A 25,000-nucleotide genomic window follows, 5' to 3' on the forward strand; every position below is an offset into this window, starting at 1 on the left:
ACCCTGCTATGACTAGCCATCCTGTGGCATGGCAAACTATGGTAACCCTTCAGATAGTCTATGGAAAGCGGCGTGAATGATCAATAAGTCTGGTATGGTGATTAGAACGAAAGACCTGTCGTGTTGTCAGTGGCGTCCTCCGCCTTGTATGGGTAGCGGGAGGGGTGTAGGGGATGACTCGGCCGCCGAGGTGATGGTTATAGATTCAGCTACTTGGAACAAGTTCCAAGTAGCACGGGCTATGGTGAGCCTGTAGTGGACTTACCTGGCACAGGAGCGGTGCTATCCGCCCCCGAGGTGGGGGAGGGGGTGTGATGGGCCGCCGAGGAGTGTGGTATGGTGAATGAATCAAATATATGACAAGATACTCATCGGGTGAGCGGGGAAGTGGGTATAGCTGAAGAATAACAGTCCCCATGGTCTTGAAGTTAAGACACTCGCCTGGCGTTTCGAGTGCGCTTTGTCCTGAGTTCGTATCCTGGCCGGGGAGGATTTACCGAGCGTCAATCCTTAACTGTAGCCTCTGTTTACCCAACAGTCAAATGGGTACCTGGTTGATAAACGATTTGGCGGGTCGTATTCCGGGGAACATAGAATTAAGGACTTGCCCGAAACGGTACGCGTACTAGTGGCTGTACAAGAATATAAGAACTCTTCTTTATATACAAAAACAATAGCGGTGAGGAAACATAGAAGTCGGAGAGACAGAGCCAGGGCTAACCCCAGCTGTGTGGCGTAGCTGAGGCGCTCATGCATCACCGGGCCGGCTAAACGGGGGTCTCGTGTCGGGGCGACGAGGCGAGGACTGCTGTCCTCTTGAGTGGTGGAGTATTCTTTTTTCTATAAAGCTGGAGTCTTCTTTCCTCGGTGGTGCTGAAGTCTGCTGTCTTCTGCGCCGGTCTTCATGGTAGCGGATATGACGTCCAAGAAAAGAATAAAATCAAAACGGACAATAATTAGGTCCCCATTCCCCCTAAAGAGTGGGAAGAAGGCGACTGCCTTCAGTGAGTTCTGGTTCTACGGACTGTTGGAGTGGGTAAGGGTGATGATGGCTATTTTATCTTCGTTAATTTGCTGTTCTTGGCTAGTTGATGTCTTGCCCGAACCCTCCATTGCTGGTCGGGGTTTGGGCCGTCGGATGTGTCGACGTAATCGTCACTCTGCTGCTCGGGTCGGGGTCTTCCTGTTTTCCCAAGTAACACAGGTCCCCCATGGCGGTGGAGATGAAGCCGTGTTCTTCTGGTGTTCTAGCGAGTTCTACACAGCCGTGATCGAGTGCCACTTCTGGTGTGAGTGGAGACGGTAGCGCTTGGTGTGTCGGTTGCACTGTTGGTGATGTTGGGAGTCCTACCGAGTCCTCTGCCTCGTCGGATGAGAGTGTAGCTTCGTCCTCTGGGGCAGAGAAGCACAAATGGAGCCTTGCCAGCGTGTGGCGGGAGACTTCTGCCAGCGTGTGGCGGGAGACTTCTGCCAGCGTGTGGCGGGAGACTTCTGCCAGCGTGTGGCGGGAGACTTCTGCCAGCGTGTGGCGGGAGACTTCTGCCAGCGTGTGGCGGGAGACTTCTGCCAGCGTGTGGCTGGAGACTTCTACCAGCGTGTGGCTGGAGACTTCTGCCAGCGTGTGGCGGGAGACTTCTGCCAGCGTGTGGCTGGAGACTTCTGCCAGCGTGTGGCTGGAGACTTCTGCCAGCGTGTGGCTGGAGACTTCTGCCAGCGTGTGGCGGGAGACTTCTGCCAGCGTGTGGCGGGAGACTTCTGCCAGCGTGTGGCGGGAAACTTCTGCCAGCGTGTGGCGGGAGACTTCTGCCAGCGTGTGGCGGGAGACTTCTGCCAGCGTGTGGCTGGAGACTTCTGCCAGCGTGTGGCGGGAGACTTCTGCCAGCGTGTGGCGGGAGACTTCTGCCAGCGTGTGGCGGGAGACTTCTGCCAGCGTGTGGCAGGAGACCAGAAGTGAAGTTTTAGACACCGTGACGATACCGAGTAGGACTGGCCCATGTTTTACTGAGCAGGGCGAACTGGCCGGCGTGAGGACCATAGAAGGCAGACTCGGGAAGAGAACCTTGATTGGTGTATAATAGAAGATAAAGTGGACTCGCCGGGAAAAGAAGATTGCAGAATTTACTGTATTTAGTGTCCTATGCGAAAGTGACACTGGCATAGTGATGTACATATGAATGTACAGTATATATATTTAAGAAGTACACTTGGTGGAGGTTCTGGTTAGTATTGTTTACCCGCTTTTACCTTTCACGATTTATTATCACAGTCAGTTACTGCCGGTTGTTGATAACTTACCAATGACTCGGGGCGGGATCGACTAAGGGATCGGGATCGACAATATCGACTATATTGGGCAGTATGGCCCAATATACATTGTTAGAAACAAAGAACCCGGTTACTGGCTAAGTGTGGCCATATATAACACAACATATTCGTCTACGCTGTTTATGATATCATTATACATATTTGTCTACACAGCTTATGCTATCATCTGGTATCATTTGTTTGACCTTTCCTTCTTTTCGTCCAGGCCATTTTGTCGTCTCTTGCTGTCTTCCTTTGACTTAATAGTTTTCATGATTTTTGCGTCATCATCAAACTTTGAAAGGCACGAATACCCTCTGGCAGATCGTTTACGTATATCAGAAACAGGATGGGTCAGAGTGCAGAACCCTGTGGGACTCCGCTGGTGAGGCCTCGCCACTCTTAAGACCTCACCCCTCACAGTAACTTGCTGTTATCTGTTGCTTAAGTACTCCCTTATCCACATGCAACCCATCCTCCTGACGATCGAGTATAATATTATATTATATATATATATATATATATATATATATATATATATATATATATATATATATATATATATATATATATATATATATATATATATATATATATATGTCGTACCTAGTAGCCAGAACGCACTTTTCAGCCTATTATGCAAGGCCCGATTTGCCTAATAAGCCAAGTATTCCTGAATTAATATATTTTCTCTAATTTTTTTCTTATGAAATGATAAAGCTACCCATTTCATCATGTATGAGGTAAATTTTTTATTATTGGAGTTAAAATTAACGTAGATATATGACCGAACCTAACCAACCCTACCTAACCTAACCTAACCTATCTTTATAGGTTAGGTTAGGTTAGGTAGCATAAAAAGTTAGGTTAGGTTAGGTTAGGTAGGTTAGGTTGTCGAAAAACAATTAATTCATGAAAACTTGGCTTATTAGGCAAATCGGGCCTTGCATAGTAGGCTCAGAAGTGTGTTCTGGCTACTAGGTACGACATATATATATATATATATATATATATATATATATATATATATATATATATATATATATATATATATATATATATATATATATATATATATATGTCGTACCTAGTAGCCAGAACGTCGTACTCGGCCTGCTATGTAAGGCCCGATTTGCCTAATAAGCCAAGTTTTCATGAATTAATTGTATTTCGACTATCTAACCTACCTAACCTAACCTAACTTTTTCTGCTACCTAACCTAACCTATAAAGATAGGTTAGGTTAGGTTAGGTAGGGTTGGTTAGGTTAGGTCATATATGTACGTTAATTTTAACTCCAATAAAAAAAATTGACCTTATACATAATGAAATGGGTAGCTTTATCATTTCTTAAGAAAAAAATTAGAGAAAATATATTAATTCAGGAAAACTTGGCTTATTAGGCAAATCGGGCCTTGCATAGTAAGCCGAGTACGACGTTCTGGCTACTAGGTACAATATATATATATATATATATATATATATATATATATATATATATATATATATATATATATATATATATATATATATATATATATATGCAGAAAAACCACAAAGAAATGGGGAAGAGAGATGAACGTTTCGGCCTGTTAAAGCCTTTGTCAACACCAGACTGACTAGAGAGAGAGGATACAGGCCAGCACCTGGAACCTGACCAACCCATCTCTAGGGAAAGAATTACCAGAAACAGGAATAGCTTATCTTAGATTGGTCAAAGAGGATTAAGCGGTCAGATAATAAGGATGAAAGATTAAAGAAAAGCCTCATAAACACACAATAAATGAATATAAAATTGTAATGAGACATTGTAAGCCTCCCTTTCAGAGTTTTTTCTTAAACTGTTGTGTAATATTGTAACTTAAAACAATGTCAAGTTTGTACACACCAGTACTAACATTGAGAAGATTTGGACATTGACTAATTAGCGCAGACTCAATTAAATTCCGTTCCACAAAACCATTGCAATTGGCAATGCTTTTCGCCCCATCCCAATTAATAGTGTGATCACACAAACTTGTATGTAGATACAAAGCATCAGACGTTTGGGCAGTTCTTACACTATAAGCATGTTGGGACATACGTAATTGTAAGGACTTTCCTGTTTGTCCAAGGTACACAGACTCACAATCATTGCAGGGAATCGAATACACACAACCTGCTGTACCAGGGGAGTTTTTTATTAAATTAGACTTGATCGTATTATTAGTGAACACCAAATTGATATTAAGGTTCTTAAAAACTGGGGAAAGTTTCTCAAATCCCATCGCATAAGGTACCACCAATGAGTTTCTATTTTCTGGTTTCGCTTTGGAAACATTATTATAAAACGTACGTTTAGCTTTCCCAAACGAACAATCCAAAAACATCTTAGGGTACTAAGATGCCTAATAAATGGTACATTTATTTATACCATTTATCATTCATCCATCCATCCATGTACCATCTTCCCAATAAATGGTATATTTATGGGGAAGAGTTTACAGTACCCTAAGATGTTTTTGGATATATATATATATATATATATATATATATATATATATATATATATATATATATATATATATATATATATATATATATATATATATATATTGACGTGATACACACACAAAGTAGAATTTGGGAGCTATTAATTTTATAAGTTATATATTCCTAGGCTTATATAGTACATATATGTAATGTATTAGACCTCATATAGCGTGTATTAGACCTAGGATGGTTAGGGTAGGGTAGGTTTCATTTCATTCAACATACATAGAAAAACATTTCAAGTTTGTTCAAATTCAGTAACTCAGGAGTTAACTGTCTATGGGTCCCTCACGTCCACATTTGAACTATATTATTATTGTTTAAGATTCGCTACCTGGAACATAAAGTTTCAAGTAGCACGGTCTATGGTGAGCCCGTAGTCTGAATTGAACTATGGACCACATCGTTACTCTAAGTACTTTCATTTTAGGAGGCTGGCCTGCCCCAGGAGGAGTACCTGTCACTCCTGCTGCTTCAACAACTCTTAAGAGACCAGTAGTCTCTTATGGGGCAGCCTATCTTGAGAGTAATTTCTTGATTATTTTCATGTTGCATATATGTATGGAGAGGCTTGGCACCCTCTTTTGTATTCTGTCAGTTCCTTTGGCGAGCTGGCTGTTGTCAGGGCTGCTTGTACTCGCCTAGTTGAGCTTCGGCTCTCTGGTCCCGCCTCTTGACTGTCAATCAACTGGTGTACGATTCCTGAGCCATTTTTTTGTCTATCATATCTAAATTTGAAACTGGGTATGGAATCAGCCTCCACCACAGTACTCCACACACACACACACACACACACACACACACACACACACACACACACACACACACACACACACACACACACACACACACACACACACACACACAATTCCTAACAGATATAGCATGGGAAACAGAGCTCAGGGGAAAGACGGCCCGAGATATGATGGATTACATCACGCAGAAGTGCAAGGACGCAGCAAACAAGTTTGTCCCAGTCCAAAAGGAAAACAGAGAAATGAAAATGAGAAACCCATGGTTTAATCAGAGATGTGGGCTAGCTAAGAAGCAAAGTAAAAGGGCATGGAGAAACTATAGGAATAACAGGACACTGGTGATGTCCTGTTATTCCTATAGCTGATGGAGAAGATTGTGCGAAAAAAGCTAGTGGAGCATCTGGAGCGAAGGAACTTTGTAACACATCAACATGGTTTCAGGGATGGCAGGTCCTGCCTCACAGGGTTACTTGAATTCTACGACCAGGCAACAAAAATAAGGCAAGAAAGAGAAGGGTGGGCAGACTGCATATTTTTGGATTGTCAGAAAGCCTTTGATACAGTGCCACACAAGAGGCTAGTGCGAAAGTTGGAGACGCAGGCTGGAGTGAAAGGGAAGGTACTCCGGTGGATAGAGTAGTACCTAAGCAACAGGAGACAACGAGTCTGTGTGAGGGGTGAGGTCTCAGATTTGCGAGACGTTACAAGTGGAGTCCCGCAGGGGTCAGTCCTTGGACCTATACTGTTTCTGGTATATGTAAATGATCTCCCAGAGGGTATAGATTCGTTCCTCTCAATGTTTGCCGACGATGCAAAAATTATGAGGAGGATTGAAACAGAGGATGATAGTAGGAGGCTACAAGATGACCTGGATAGACTGAGTGAATGGTCCAACAAATGGCTGCTGAAGTTCAACCCGAGTAAATGCAAAGTAATGAAAGTAGGCAGTGGAAACAGGAGGCTAGACACAGGATACAGAATAGGAGATGAAGTACTTAATGAAACAGACAGAGAGAAAGATCTAGGAGTTGATATCCCACCAAACCTGTCTCCTGAAGCCCACATAAAGAGAATAACGTCTGCGGCATATGCGAGGCTGGCTAACATCAGAACGGCGTTCAGGAACCTGTGTAAGGAATAATTCAGAATCTTGTACACAACATATGTAAGACCAATCCTGGAGTATGCGGCCCCAGCATGGAGCCCGTACCTTGTCAAGCACAAGACAAAGCTGGAAAAAGTCCAAAGGTATGCCACTAGACTAGTCCCAGAACTAAGAGGCATGAGTTATGAGGAAAGGCTGCGGGAAATGCACCTTACGACACTGGAAGACAGAAGAGTAAGGGGGGACATGATCACAACCTACAAAATCCTCAGGGGAATCGACCGGGTAAACAAGGATGAACTATTCAACACTGGTGGGACGCGAACAAGGGGACACAGGTGGAAGCTGAGTACCCAAATGAGCGTCATAGACATTAGAAAGAACTTTTTTAGTGTCAGAGTAGTTAGTAAATGGAATGGAAGTGATGTGGCGGAGGCTGACTCCATACACAGTTTCAAATGTAGATATGATAGAGCCCAGTAGGCTCAGGAATCTGTACACCAGTTGATTGACGGTTGAGAGGCGGGACCAAAGAGCCAGAGCTCAACCCCCGCAAGCACAATTAGGTGAGTACAATTAAGTGAGTACACACATTCCACTTGTGTGTGTGTGTGTGTATTTACTATTTGTATTTGCAGACTCGAGCTATTAGCTCTTGGACCCCGCCTTTCTAACCAATCCATTTTTCCTCTATTTTTTCCGCTACATGTATTTCACTTTAACACACACACACACACACACACACACACACACACACACACACACACACACACACACACACACACACACACACACACACACACACACACACACACGAGGCAGAAACAAATGGGCAAAGTTTCTTTCACCCTAAGTGCCCCTGTTACCTAGCAGTAAATAGGTACCTGGGAGTTAGTCAGCTGTCACGGGCTGCTTCCTGGGGTGTGTGTGTGTGTGTGGTGTGGGGGAAAAAAAAAAAGTAGTTAGTAGTTAGTTAGTAAACAGTTGATTGACAGTTGAGAGGCGGGCCGAAAGAGCAAAGCTCAACCCCCGCAAAAACACAACTAGTAAACACAACTAGTAAACACACACACACACACACACACACACACACACACATATTACCAGGAAGCAGCTGTCTAACTCCCCGGTACCTATTTACTGCTAGGTGAACAGGCGCACTAGGATGAAAGAAACTCTGCTTATTTGTTTCCGTCTCCGCCGCGGGATCGAACCCGAGCTCTTACGACTGCGATCCCAGAGCGTTCTCCACTCAGCCGCGAGGCCGTGTACTCACCTATTTGTGCCTGCAGGATCGAGCATTGACTCTTGGATCCTGCATTTCTAGCCATCGGTTGTTTACAACAATGACTCCGGTCCCATTTCCCTATCATATCTAGTTTTAAAATTATGAATAGAGTTTGCTTCCACAACCTGTTCCCCAAGTGCATTCCATTTTTCCACTACTCTCCCGCTAAAAGAAAACTTCCTAACATCTGTTAGGAAGTGTGTGTATGTCTCTCTCTCTCTCTCTCTCTCTCTCTCTCCCTCTCTCTCTCTCTCTCTCTCTCTCTCTCTCTCTCTCTCTCTCTCTCTCTCTCTCTCTCTCTCTCTCTCTCTCTCTCTCTCTCTCTCTCTCTCTCTCTCTCTCTCTCTCTCTCTCTCTCTCTCTCTCTCTCTCTCTCTCTCTCTCTCTCTCTCTCTCTCTCTCTCTCTCTCTCTCTCTCTCTCTCTCTCTCTCTCACACATTTACTAACTACTCTTACGCTAAACTGAATATCTCCAACATGCTCGTGACTCGTGAATGTGTCATACCACATGCCCCTATCCTGTTCTGCTTCACACTTGGCTAGTTTCTCGTGGTTCCCAGAATTTATAAATGATTGGCAGTGCCAATCACATGTTACAATACTACATGTACATATGGTACATTACCGCCCATGATACAGTGCCAGTCATATGGCACAGTACCTCCCATGGCACAGTGCCACTCACATGGCACAGTGCCACTGTGGCAAGCATTCTGGCAAGCCTTCCCCAACTTCCTTATCGTCACTGACTCACCCCACACACACACACACACACACACACACACACACACACACACACACACACACACACACACACACACACACACACACACACACACACACACACACACACTTGGGCAGTTACTGCCCCCACCAGACAACTGGCTCACCAGGAAGAAGAAAGGGGAAGTAGGAGAAAGCGCCAAGTCATTACGACTATATATCACTGGAAAGGGGTCAGGATAAGGATTTGGGATGGGACGGAGGGAAGGAATAGTGCCCAACCACTTGTGAACGATCGGGGGATTGAACGCCAACCTGCAGGAAGCGAGACCGTCGCTCTACCGTCCAGCCCAAGTGCTTGGGCACCAGGAACAGGAAATGAATGTAAATGTTTATATTTCTACAGAGTGTAAACACAACGTAACATAACAACACATGAAGTGTTTTTTCAGGGGCTAAGTCAGTTTTTTTTTTCAGTAACTCGATCTTGATTTTGTATTGAATAATTGCGCCCCCGTGTGGCGAGCCAGAGGGGCAACGCCTGCTGGGTTATTCATTCCATGGCCGCCTGTGACAAAGTTTTGAAGAGAGTCACTACCTCCTCCGACCATTCAACGTGATCCTATACATGTGATTATTCACTGTGTGTATGCAGGAGAGGCGTAAATTGATGTATATTATGTATAGTGGTTACCACTGTGAAAATACTCCGAGCCCCTTAAGGTGGTGGAATATGTTCATTCACTGTGTAACTGTAGCAGCTCTGTAATGCTAGTTAACACTGTGTTAACGAGCATTCGTTAACGAGGCGTTGTTGAGCACTCACCAACGAGCACCTGTATATCGAGTGCTCACTCACTATACAGTGTCAATACCTGGTCTATACTCGTTCTATACAGGAGTTAGAATATAGAACTATATCGTCAATAGAACTATACACGTTCTATACAAAACGTGTATCTATGGCGGTGGTTGGTATTGTATATGAATAATTGATCTTTCTTTTCATAATTACAAGTTTTTATTACTTTTTTTAGTTCATTATCACCGATTGTTTGCACCTGCGAGATGAGGTGTTTCCTGTCTAGTAATCTGTGGCTTCTGTCGTTACTGGTTCTACCCCCTGGGGGCCCCACTTGTGGTTCTACCCCCTGGGGGCCCCACTTGTGGTTCAATCCCCTGGGGGCCCCACTTGTGGTTCTACCCCCTGGGGGCCACACTTGTGGTTCTACCCCCTGGGGGCCCTTACTTGTGGTTCTACCCCCTGGGGGTCTCACTTGTGGTTCTACCCCCTGGGGGCCACACTTGTGGTTCTACCCCCTGGGGGTCTCACTTGTGGTTCTACCCCCCTGGGGGCCACACTTGTGGTTCTACCCCCTGGGGGCCACACTTGTGGTTCTACCCCCTGGGGGCCCTTACTTGTGGTTCTACCCCCTGGGGGCCCCACTTGTGGTTCTACCCCCCTGGGGGCCACACTTGTGGTTCTACCCCCTGGGGGCCACACTTGTGGTTCTACCCCCTGGGGGCCCTCACTTGTGGTTCTACCCCCTGGGGGTCTCACTTGAGGTTCTACCCCCTGGGGGCCCTCACTTGTGGTTCTACCCCCTGGAGCCCTCACTTGTGGTTCATCCAAACATCACAGCCACACACACAAACATCACAGCCACACACACAAACATCACAGCCACACACACAAACATCACAGCCACACACACACAAACATCACAAACATCACAGCCACACACACACAAACATCACAGCCACACACACAAACATCACAGCCACACACACACAAACATCACAGCCACACACACACAAACATCACAGCCACACACACAAACATCACACACACACACACACAAACATCACAGCAACACACACAAACATCACAGCCACACACACAAACATCACAGCCACACACACAAACATCACAGCCACACACACACAAACATCACAGCCACACACACAAACATCACAGCCACAAACACACAAACATCACAGCCACACACACAAACATCACAGCCACACACACAAACATCACAGCCACACACACACAAACATCACAGCCACACACACAAACATCACAGCCACACACACACAAACATCACAGCCACACACACACAAACATCACAGCCACACACACACAAACACCACAGTCACACACACACAAACATCACAGTCACACACACACAAACATCACAGTCACACACACAAACATCACAGCCACACACACAAACATCACAGCCACACACACAAACATCACAGCCACACACACACACACACACACAAACATCACAGTCACACACACACAAACATCACAGCCACACACACAAACATCACAGCCACACACACACACATCACAGCCACACACACACAAACATCACAGCCACACACACACACATCACAGCCACACACACACAAACATCACAGCCACACACACAAACATCACAGCCACACACACACAAACATCACAGCCACACACACACAAACATCACAGCCACACACACAAACATCACAGCCACATACAAACATCACAGCCACACACACACAAACATCACAGCCACACACACACAAACATCACAGCCACACACACAAACATCACAGCCACACACACAAACATCACAGCCACACACACACACACAAACATCACAGCCACACACACACAAACATCACAGCCACACACACACAAACATCACAGCCACACACACACACACAAACATCACAGCCACACACACACAAACATCACAGCCACACACACACAAACATCACAGCCACATACAAACATCACAGCCACACACACACAAACATCACAGCCACACACACACAAACATCACAGCCACACACACAAACATCACAGCCACACACACAAACATCACAGTCACACACACACAAACATCACAGCCACACACACACACAAACATCACAGCCACACACACAAACATCACAGCCACACACACAAACATCACAGCCACATACAAACATCACAGCCACACACAAACACAAACATCACAGCCACACACACAAACATCACAGCCACACACACAAACATCACAGCCACACACACACACACACACACAAACATCACAGTCACACACACACAAACATCACAGCCACACACACAAACATCACAGTCACACACACACACAAACATCACAGTCACACACACACAAACATCACAGCCACACACACAAACATCACAGTCACACACACACACAAACATCACAGTCACACACACACAAACATCACAGCCACACACACACAAGCATCACAGCCACACACACAAACATCACAGCCACATACACACAAACATCACAGTCACACACACACAAACATCACAGCCACACACACACAAACATCACAGCCACACACACAAACATCACAGCCACACACACAAACATCACAGTCACACACACACAAACATCACAGTCACACACACACAAACATCACAGCCACACACACACAAGCATCACAGCCACACACACAAACATCACAGCCACATACACACAAACATCACAGTCACACACACACAAACATCACAGCCACACACACACAAACATCACAGCCACACACACAAACATCACAGCCACACACACAAACATCACAGTCACACACACACAAACATCACAGCCACACACACACAAACATCACAGCCACACACACACACAGGATACTGTATTACTGTATACTCCCCAGGAGTATACAGTAATAAGGAAAGAGAGGGAAGGTAGAGGAGGAGGCGGAGTGGCCCTACTCATGAGAAGGGAATGGAGTTTTAAGGAGATGGCCATCCCGGGCTGTGAGGAGTTCAGAGACTACATAGCAGGCACCATAACAATGGGAGGACCAAGAATAGTAGTAGCAGTAATATACAACCCTCCACCAAATGACAGGAGACCCAGTCAAGAGTATGAAAACAACAACAAGGCAGTTAACACTATAATTGAGAGGGCAGCCTCTGCTGCCTGTAGAAATAGATCCCACCTGCTCATCATGGGCGACTTCAATCACGGAAAGATTGACTGGGAGAACAAGGAACCGCATGGAGGCGAGGATACGTGGAGAGCCAAACTATTGGAGGTGGTGACAAGCAACTTTTTAACGCAGCATGTCGGAGAACCCACAAGGATGAGAGGCAATGACGAACCAGCGAGACTCGACCTAGTCTTCACTCTGAACGACTCCGACATAAGAGAAATCGGTTTTGAGGACCCAGTAGGAATGAGCGACCACAGTGTACTGGTGTTTGAGTACTTGATTGAAGAAGGGTTATTGAACTCGAGGAGGGATACCGAAACCAAAAGGTTAGCATACCGAAAGGGAAACTATGAGGGGATAAGAAAATTCCTAACAGATATAGCATGGGAAACAGAGCTCAGGGGAAAGACGGCCCAAGATATGATGGATTACATCACGCAGAAGTGCAAGGACGCAGCAAACAAGTTTGTCCCAGTCCAAAAGGAAAACAGAGAAATGAAGATGAGAAACCCATGGTTTAATCAAAGATGTAGGCTAGCTAAGCAGCAAAGTAAAAGGGCATGGAGAAACTATAGGAATAACAGGACACTGGAGAGCAGAGAAAGATACCAGAATGCCAGGAATGAATATGTCAGGATGAGAAGAGAGGCAGAAAGACAATACGAAAATGACATCGCAAGCAAGGCAAAGACTCAGCCTAAATTGTTGCATAGCCACATTAGGAGAAAAACAACAGTAAAGGAACAGGTTATGAGATTAAGGATAGGGGCGGAAGGATTCACTACAAATGACAAGGAAGTGTGTGAGGAATTGAATAAGAAATTCCAGGAGGTCTTCACCTTAGAACAAGGAGAAATTCCAGAGGTAAGTGAGGGAATAGCTAACCAGGAACCACTGGAAGAGTTTGAGATTACCAGTGGGGAAGTAAGGAAGTGTTTACTAGAGTTGGACGTGACGAAGGCTATAGGCCCAGATGGAATCTCCCCTTGGGTTCTAAAGGAAGGAGCAAGAGAACTGAGCCTACCACTCTCCATAGTGTATAACAAATCACTGGCAACAGGGGAACTGCCAGATATTTGGAAAGCAGCTAACGTAGTCCCGATATACAAGAAAGGGGATAGACAGGAGGCACTGAACTACAGGCCAGTGTCCCTAACCTGCATACCATGCAAGCTGATGGAGAAGATTGTGCGAAAAAAACTAGTGGAGCATCTGGAGCGAAGGAACTTTGTAACACAGCATCAACATGGGTTCAGGGATGGCAGGTCCTGCCTCACAGGGTTACTTGAATTCTACGACCAGGCAACAAAAATAAGGCAAGAAAGAGAAGGGTGGGCAGACTGCATATTTTTGGATTGTCAGAAAGCCTTTGATACAGTGCCACACAAGAGGCTAGTGCGAAAGTTGGAGATGCAGGCTGGAGTGAGAGGGAAGGTACTCCGGTGGATAGAGGAATACCTAAGCAACAGGAGACAACGAGTCTGTGTGAGGGGTGAAGTCTCAGATTGGCGAGACGTCACAAGTGGAGTCCCGCAGGGGTCAGTCCTCGGACCTATACTGTTTCTGGTATATGTAAATGATCTCCCAGAGGGTATAGATTCGTTCCTCTCAATGTTTGCCGACGATGCAAAAATTATGAGGAGGATTGAAACAGAGGATGATAGTAGGAGGCTACAAGATGACCTGGATAGACTGAGTGAATGGTCCAACAAATGGCTGTTGAAGTTCAACCCGAGTAAATGCAAAGTAATGAAACTAGGCAGTGGAAACAGGAGGCCAGGCACAGGATACAGAATAGGAGATGAAGTACTTAATGAAACAGACAGAGAGAAAGATCTAGGAGTTGATATCACACCAAACCTGTCTCCTGAAGCCCACATAAAGAGAATAACGTCTGCGGCATATGCGAGGCTGGCTAACATCAGAACGGCGTTCAGGAACCTGTGTAAGGAATCATTCAGAATCTTGTACACCACATATGTAAGACCAATCCTGGAGTATGCGGCCCCAGCATGGAGCCCGTACCTTGTCAAGCACAAGACGAAGCTGGAAAAAGTCCAAAGGTATGCTACTAGACTAGTCCCAGAACTAAGAGGCATGAGTTATGAGGAAAGGCTGCGGGAAATGCACCTCACGACACTGGAAGACAGAAGAGTAAGGGGAGACATGATCACAACCTACAAAATCCTCAGGGGAATCGACCGGGTAAACAAGGACGAACTTTTCAACACTGGTGGGACGCGAACAAGGGGACACAGGTGGAAGCTGAGTACCCAAATGAGCCACAGAGACGTTAGAAAGAACTTTTTCAGTGTCAGAGTAGTTAGCAAATGGAATGCATTAGGAAGTGATGTGGTGGAGGCTGACTCCATTCACAGTTTCAAATGTAGATATGATAGAGCCCAATAGGCTCAGGAATCTGTACACCAGTTGATTGACGGTTGAGAGGCGGGACCAAAGAGCCAGAGCTCAACCCCCGCAAGCACAATTAGGTGAGTACAATTAGGTGAGTACACACAAACATCACAGCCACACACACAAACATCACAGCCACATACAAACATCACAGCCACACACACACAAGCATCACAGCCACACACACAAACATCACAGTCACACACACACAAACATCACAGCCACACACACAAACATCACAGTCACACACACACACAAACACCACAGTCACACACACACAAACATCACAGTCACACACACACACACATCACAGCCACACACACACAAACATCACAGCCACACACACACACACAAACATCACAGCCACACACACACAAACATCACAGCCACACACACAAACATCACAGCCACATACAAACATCACAGCCACACACACACAAGCATCACAGCCACACACACAAACATCACAGCCACACACACACAAACATCACAGCCACACACACACAAGCATCACAGCCACACACACAAACATCACAGCCACACACACACAAACATCACAGCCACACACACACAAACATCACAGCCACACACACAAACATCACAGCCACACACACACAAACATCACAGCCACACACACAAACATCACAGCCACATACACACACACACAAACATCACAACCACACACACACAAACATCACAGTCACATACACACAAACATCACAGCCACACACACACACACAAACATCACAGCCACACACACACAAACATCACAACCACACACACACAAACATCACAGTCACACACACACACAAACATCACAGCCACACACACACAAACATCACAGCCACATACACATAAACATCACAGCCACACACACACAAACATCACAGCCACACACACACACACACAAACATCACAACCACACACACACAAACATCACAGCCACACACACACACAAACATCACAGTCACACACACACACAAACATCACAACCACACACACACAAACATCACAGCCACACACACACACAAACATCACAGCCACACACACACAAACATCACAGTCACACACACACACACAAACATCACAACCACACACACACAAACATCACAGCCACACACACACACACAAACATCACAACCACACACACACACACAAACATCACAACCACACACACACAAACATCACAGCCACACACACACACACAAACATCACAGCCACACACACACACACAAACATCACAGTCACACACACACACAAACATCACAGCCACACACACACACACAAACATCACAACCACACACACACAAACATCACAGCCACACACACACACACAAACATCACAACCACACACACACAAACATCACAGCCACACACACACACAAACATCACAGCCACACACACACACACAAACATCACAGTCACACACACACACAGAAACATCACAGCCACACACACACACACAAACATCACAACCACACACACACAAACATCACAGCCACACACACACACACAAACATCACAGCCACACACACACACAAACATCACAGTCACACACACACACAAACACCACAGCCACACACACACACAAACATCACAGTCACACACACACACAAACATCACAGCCACACACACACACAAACATCACAACCACACACACACAAACATCACAGCCACACACACACACAAACATCACAGCCACACACACACAAACATCACAGTCACACACACACACACAAACATCACAACCACACACACACAAACATCACAGCCACACACACACACACAAACATCACAACCACACACACACAAACATCACAGCCACACACACACAAACATCACAGCCACACACACACACAAACATCACAGCCACACACACACACAAACATCACAGCCACACACACACACAAACATCACAGCCACACACACACACACAAACATCACAACCACACACACACACACAAACATCACAACCACACACACACAAACATCACAGCCACACACACACACACAAACATCACAACCACACACACACAAACATCACAGCCACACACACACAAACATCACAGCCACACACACACACAAACATCACAGCCACACACACACACAAACATCACAGCCACACACACACACAAACATCACAGCCACACACACACACACAAACATCACAACCACACACACACACACAAACATCACAACCACACACACACACAAACATCACAGCCACACACACACACAAACATCACAGCCACACACACACACAAACATCACAGCCACACACACACACACAAACATCACAACCACACACACACACACACAAACATCACAGCCACACACACACACACACAAACATCACAACCACACACACACACAAACATCACAACCACACACACACACAAACATCACAGTCACACACACACAAACATCACAGCCACACACACACAAACATCACAGCCACACACACACACACACACAAACATCACAACCACACACACACACAAACATCACAACCACACACACACAAACATCACAGTCACACACACACAAACATCACAGTCACACACACACAAACATCACAGCCACACACACACACAAACACAAACATCACAACCACACACACACACAAACATCACAACCACACACACACAAACATCACAGTCACACACACACAAACATCACAGCCACACACACACACAAACATCACTGTCACACACACACAAACATCACTGTCACACACACACAAACATCACAGTCACACACACACACAAACACCACAGTCACACACACACAAACATCACAGCCACACACACACACAAACACCACAGTCACACACACACAAACATCACAACCACACACACACACACAAACATCACAACCACACACACACAAACATCACAGCCACACACACACACACAAGCATCACAACCACACACACACAAACATCACAGCCACACACACACAAACATCACAGTCACACACACACAAACATCACAGCCACACACACACACAAACATCACTGTCACACACACACAAACATCACTGTCACACACACACAAACATCACAGTCACACACACACACAAACACCACAGTCACACACACACAAACATCACAACCACACACACACACACAAACATCACAACCACACACACACAAACATCACAGCCACACACACACACACAAACATCACAACCACACACACACAAACATCACAGCCACACACACACAAACATCACAGTCACACACACACACACACAAACATCACAACCACACACACACAAACATCACAGCCACACACACACACACAAACATCACAACCACACACACACACACAAACATCACAACCACACACACACAAACATCACAGCCACACACACACACACAAACATCACAGCCACACACACACACACAAACATCACAGTCACACACACACACAAACATCACAGCCACACACACACACACAAACATCACAACCACACACACACAAACATCACAGCCACACACACACACACAAACATCACAACCACACACACACAAACATCACAGCCACACACACACACAAACATCACAGCCACACACACACACACAAACATCACAGTCACACACACACACAGAAACATCACAGCCACACACACACACACAAACATCACAACCACACACACACAAACATCACAGCCACACACACACACACAAACATCACAGCCACACACACACACAAACATCACAGTCACACACACACACAAACTCCACAGCCACACACACACACAAACATCACAGTCACACACACACACAAACATCACAGCCACACACACACACAAACATCACAACCACACACACACAAACATCACAGCCACACACACACACAAACATCACAGCCACACACACACAAACATCACAGTCACACACACACACACAAACATCACAACCACACACACACAAACATCACAGCCACACACACACACACAAACATCACAACCACACACACACAAACATCACAGCCACACACACACAAACATCACAGCCACACACACACACAAACATCACAGCCACACACACACACAAACATCACAGCCACACACACACACAAACATCACAGCCACACACACACACACAAACATCACAACCACACACACACACACAAACATCACAACCACACACACACAAACATCACAGCCACACACACACACACAAACATCACAACCACACACACACAAACATCACAGCCACACACACACAAACATCACAGCCACACACACACACAAACATCACAGCCACACACACACACAAACATCACAGCCACACACACACACAAACATCACAGCCACACACACACACACAAACATCACAACCACACACACACACACAAACATCACAACCACACACACACACAAACATCACAGCCACACACACACACAAACATCACAGCCACACACACACACAAACATCACAGCCACACACACACACACAAACATCACAACCACACACACACACACACAAACATCACAGCCACACACACACACACACAAACATCACAACCACACACACACACAAACATCACAACCACACACACACACAAACATCACAGTCACACACACACAAACATCACAGCCACACACACACAAACATCACAGCCACACACACACACACACACAAACATCACAACCACACACACACACAAACATCACAACCACACACACACAAACATCACAGTCACACACACACAAACATCACAGTCACACACACACAAACATCACAGCCACACACACACACAAACACAAACATCACAACCACACACACACACAAACATCACAACCACACACACACAAACATCACAGTCACACACACACAAACATCACAGCCACACACACACACAAACATCACTGTCACACACACACAAACATCACTGTCACACACACACAAACATCACAGTCACACACACACACAAACACCACAGTCACACACACACAAACATCACAGCCACACACACACACAAACACCACAGTCACACACACACAAACATCACAGCCACACACACACAAACATCACAGTCACACACACACAAACATCACAGTCACACACACACAAACATCACAGTCACACACACAAAAACATCACAACCACACACACACAAACATCACAGTCACACACACAAACATCACAACCACACACACACACACAAACATCACAGTCACACACACACAAACATCACAGTCACACACACACACACACACAAACATCACAGCCACACACACACAAACATCAGAGTCACACACACACAAACATCACAGTCACACACACACAAACACCACAGTCACACACACACAAACATCACAGCCACACACACACAAACATCACAGTCACACACACACACAAACATCACAGTCACACACACACAAACATCACAGTCACACACACACAAACATCACAGCCACACACACACAAACATCACAGCCACACACACACAAACATCACAGTCACACACACACACAAACATCACAGCCACACACACACTAACATCACAGTCACACACACACACAAACATCACAGTCACACACACACAAACATCACAGTCACACACACACAAACATCACAGTCACACACACACAAACATCACAGTCACACACACACACACACAAACATCACAGTCACACACACACACACAAACATCACAGTCACACACACACACACAAACATCACAGTCACACACACACAAACATCACAGTCACACACACACAAACATCACAGTCACACACACACAAACATCACAGTCACACACACACACAAACATCACAGTCACACACACACAAACATCACAGCCACACACACACAAACATCACAGTCACACACACACACAAACATCACAGTCACACACACACAAACATCACAGCCACACACACACAAACATCACAGCCACACACACACAAACACCACAGCCACACACACACAAACACCACAGCCACACACACACAAACATCACAGCCACACACACACAAACATCACAGTCACACACACACAAACATCACAGCCACACACACACAAACACCACAGCCACACACACACAAACATCACAGTCACACACAATAAATATAGATGTAACTGTGTACTAGACGATTGCCCTTGGAGGTGCCAGATAGCACCCAAGTTCACCCGTGTGTCTATAGGCTTCCAAAGTGCAAAAAAGCAAGCGGTTCGTATCCCTGCAGTTGGTGGGCAGGTGTTGCAGTTGGTAGGCAGGTGTTGCAGTTGGTGGGCAGGTGTTGCAGTTGGTAGGCAGGTGTTGCAGTTGGTGGGCAGGTGTTGCAGTTGGTAGGCAGGTGTTGCAGTTGGTGGGCAGGTGTTGCAGTTGGTGGGCAGGTGTTGCAGTTGGTGGGCAGGTGTTGCAGTTGGTGGGCAGGTGTTGCAGTTGGTAGGCAGGTGTTGCAGTTGGTGGGCAGGTGTTGCAGTTGGTAGGCAGGTGTTGCAGTTGGTGGGCAGGTGTTGCAGTTGGTAGGCAGGTGTTGCAGTTGGTAGGCAGGTGTTGCAGTTGGTGGGCAGGTGTTGCAGTTGGTGGGCAGGTGTTGCAGTTGGTGGGCAGGTGTTGCAGTTGGTGGGCAGGTGTTGCAGTTGGTGGGCAGGTGTTGCAGTTGGTGGGCAGGTGTTGCAGTTGGTGGGCAGGTGTTGCAGTTGGTGGGCAGGTGTTGCAGTTGGTGGCAGGTGTTGCAGTTGGTGGGCAGGTGTTGCAGTTGGTGGGCAGGTGTTGCAGTTGGTGGGCAGGTGTTGCAGTTGGTGGGCAGGTGTTGCAGTTGGTGGGCAGGTGTTGCAGTTGGTGGGCAGGTGTTGCAGTTGGTAGGCAGGTGTTGCAGTTGGTAGGCAGGTGTTGCAGTTGGTGGGCCGGTGTTGCAGTTGGTGGGCCGGTGTTGCATGATCAACCAGGCGTGTGTGGTGGTCATGCGTGGCGGCCGTGCTGAGAGCACTCTGCCTGGTTGCTCTGGAGAGCCTGCGCCTGCATTGAATTGTCATGCAATGCGCAGCGTGCATGCTCTCTGGCGGGTATTTTTGGCGGTAGGCTGTGTCCGTCCTGCGGTGGTGGCGGCCTTGGTCCTGTGCTGGTGTCTGCTGTGGGGGCCTCGGGTCCTGTGCTGGTGTCTGCTGTGGCGGCCTCGGGTCCTGTGCTGGTGTCTGCTGTGGCGGCCTAGGGTCCTGTGTTGGTGTCTGCTGCGGCGGCCTCGGGTCCTGCGCTGGTGTCTGCTGTGGCAGCCTCGCGTCCTGTGCTGGTGTCTGCTGTGGCGGCCTCAGGTCCTGTGCTGGTGTCTGCTGTGGCGGCCTCGGGTCCTGTGCTGGTGTCTGCTGTGGCGGCCTCGGGTCCTGTGCTGGTGTCTGCTGTGGCGGCCTAGGGTCCTGTGCTGGTGTCTGCTGCGGCGGCCTCGCGTCCTGCGCTGGTGTCTGCTGTGGCGGCCTCGCGTCCTGTGCTGGTGTCTGCTGTGGCGGCCTCAGGTCCTGTGCTGGTGTCTGCTGTGGCGGCCTCGGGTCCTGTGCTGGTGTCTGCTGTGGCGGCCTCGGGTCCTGTGCTGGTGTCTGCTGTGGCGGCCTCGGGTCCTGTGCTGGTGTCTGCTGTGGCGGCCTCGGGTCCTGTGCTGGTGTCTGCTGTTGCGGCCTCGGGTCCTGTGCTGGTGTCTGCTGTTGCGGCCTCGGGTCCTGTGCTGGTGTCTGCTGTGGCGGCGTCTCCTCCTTCAAGCACTTTATTGAGCGCGCTCTATTTTATTTTTCTTTACTTTTACCAGTTTACTTTGGTTTATTTTCTTGGTTTTATTGGTAATAAATAATAATTTTATTCTCTTATCAAATTATTTGAACATTGTACAAGACACAGATGCCTAATCCTAATCTGGCACAGATGCCTAATCCTAATCTGGCACAGATGCCTAATCCTAATCCAAGCCTAATCTGCTGACTTATAATAATTCCAATTTTTTTAATTTTTATTATTTTTATTATTATTATTAAGGTACATCCGTTGAGGCCAAGAAGGGTCTTCTACAACAGGGGCCACAAGCATGTAGAGTTGTTGCTTGTGGTCGTGTTGTGACTAAACTTACACAGTGGGGGCTATCTTGAGGTTATCTTGAGATGATTTCGGGGCTTTAGTGTCCCCGCGGCCCGGTCCTCGACCAGGCCTCCACCCCCAGGAAGCAGCCCGTGACAGCTGACTAACACCCAGGTACCTATTTACTGCTAGGTAACAGGGGCATTCAGGGTGAAAGAAACTTTGCCCATTTGTTTCTGCCTCGTGCGGGAATCGAACCCGCGCCACAGAATTACGAGTCCTGCGCGCTATCCACCAGGCTACGAGGCCCCTAACTCACTATAGCTCACTATAGTGGCTTCACAACCACAGTGATTCCAGGTTCACGACAGAGACGTTTGGGCTCGTATTCCTTCCGCTGATGTCTCCAGTCACTATAGCAATAAACACGTGATGTCCGGATGTCATCATGTGTAGTGAGGTGCATCGGGGGAACGTCGGCTGTTAGTCTACGGGGACCCCTGATAAGCCTATGCAATAGGAAGTGAGAGGGAACTATTAGGAGAAAGAGCCGCGACACTACGGCTATATAGCACTGGGAAGGGGTCAGGATAAGGATTAGGGATGGGACGGGGGGGGGGGGGGGAAAGGAATAGTGCCCAATCACTTGTGGACGGACGGGGATTGAACGCCGACCTGCATGAAGCGAGACCGTCGCTCTACCGACCAACCCAATATGAACAAAAGGTAATGTTACAAATTACATTTCGTCGTATAATGAAAATTTATGGATGAATTTTTTGGTAGCATAATGGTGATGGTTTATGGTAGTGTGGGAGTGGCGGCGTGGGGTTGACATTGAAATTGAAATAAGTTTATTGAGGTAAAATACACACAAAGGGATGAGGTAGCTCAAGCTATTCTCACCCCGTTCAGTACAACGTGTTAATATATACATAGACACACATCACAAAGTTGACATGTCCTGGTTGGGGTCCTGCTGGCTGTAAGGTCACAACCCGTTGTGCTGCCCAGTCTCTCACTTTGTCACTCCGTAAGAAAATGCAACTGTTTAACCTAACCAGAAACGTGGCAACCCAATGGTGGTGTGGTACATAGCCCTTGTGGGGACACACACGCACACACACACACACACACACACACACACACACATACACACATACACACACACACACACACACACACACACACACACATACACACACACACACACATACACACACACACACACACACACACACACACACACACACACACACACACACACACACACACACACACACATACACACACACACACACATACACACACACACACACACACACACACACACACACACATACACACACACACACACACACACACACACACACACACACACATACACACACACACACACACACACATACACACACACACACACACACACACACACACACACACACACACACACACACACACACACACACACACACACACACACACACACACACACCACCGGCGCCCCGAGGGTGCCGGTGGCTGTGTAGATAGCACGTTATACACGTAATCCTTTGGCCCGGGTTCGATTTCCGGCGCCGGCGAGAAACAAAATGCGCAGAGTTTCTTTCACTCTGATGCCCCCTGTTACCTAGCAGTAAATAGGTACCTGTAAGTTAGACAGCTGTTGTGGGCTGCTTCCTGTGTGTGTGTGTGTGTGTGTGTGTGTGTGTGTGTGTGTGTGTGTGTGTGTGTGTGTGTGTGTGTGTGTACTCACCTAGTTGTGCTTGCGGGGGTTGAGCTTTGGCTCTGTGGCCCCGCCTCTCAACCGTCAATCAACAGGTGTACAGATTCCTGAGCCTACTGGGCTCTATCATATCTACATTATAAACTGTGTATGGAG

At 46.8% G+C, this 25,000-nt stretch overlaps 2 protein-coding genes across 31 annotated transcripts in view; one reads left to right on the top strand and one right to left on the bottom strand.

Moving 5' to 3' along the window:
- The window catches only part of LOC123746409 (myoferlin), a 234,415-nt gene that overhangs the window by 16,949 nt on the left and 192,466 nt on the right, over positions 1–25,000 (top strand). The gene's annotated exons all lie outside the window — the stretch shown is intronic.
- Positions 22,465–25,000, bottom strand: part of LOC138357882 (protein PBMUCL2-like) — a 12,564-nt gene continuing 10,028 nt past the window's right edge. The window contains exon 2 of the mRNA XM_069315046.1: positions 22,465–22,827. Within this exon, the coding sequence (XP_069171147.1) occupies positions 22,465–22,827 (363 nt within the window). The remainder of the gene's footprint in view (positions 22,828–25,000) is intronic.

The sequence above is a fragment of the Procambarus clarkii genome, chromosome 80 (assembly GCF_040958095.1).
Source record: "Procambarus clarkii isolate CNS0578487 chromosome 80, FALCON_Pclarkii_2.0, whole genome shotgun sequence".
Lineage (NCBI taxonomy): Eukaryota > Metazoa > Arthropoda > Malacostraca > Decapoda > Cambaridae > Procambarus > Procambarus clarkii.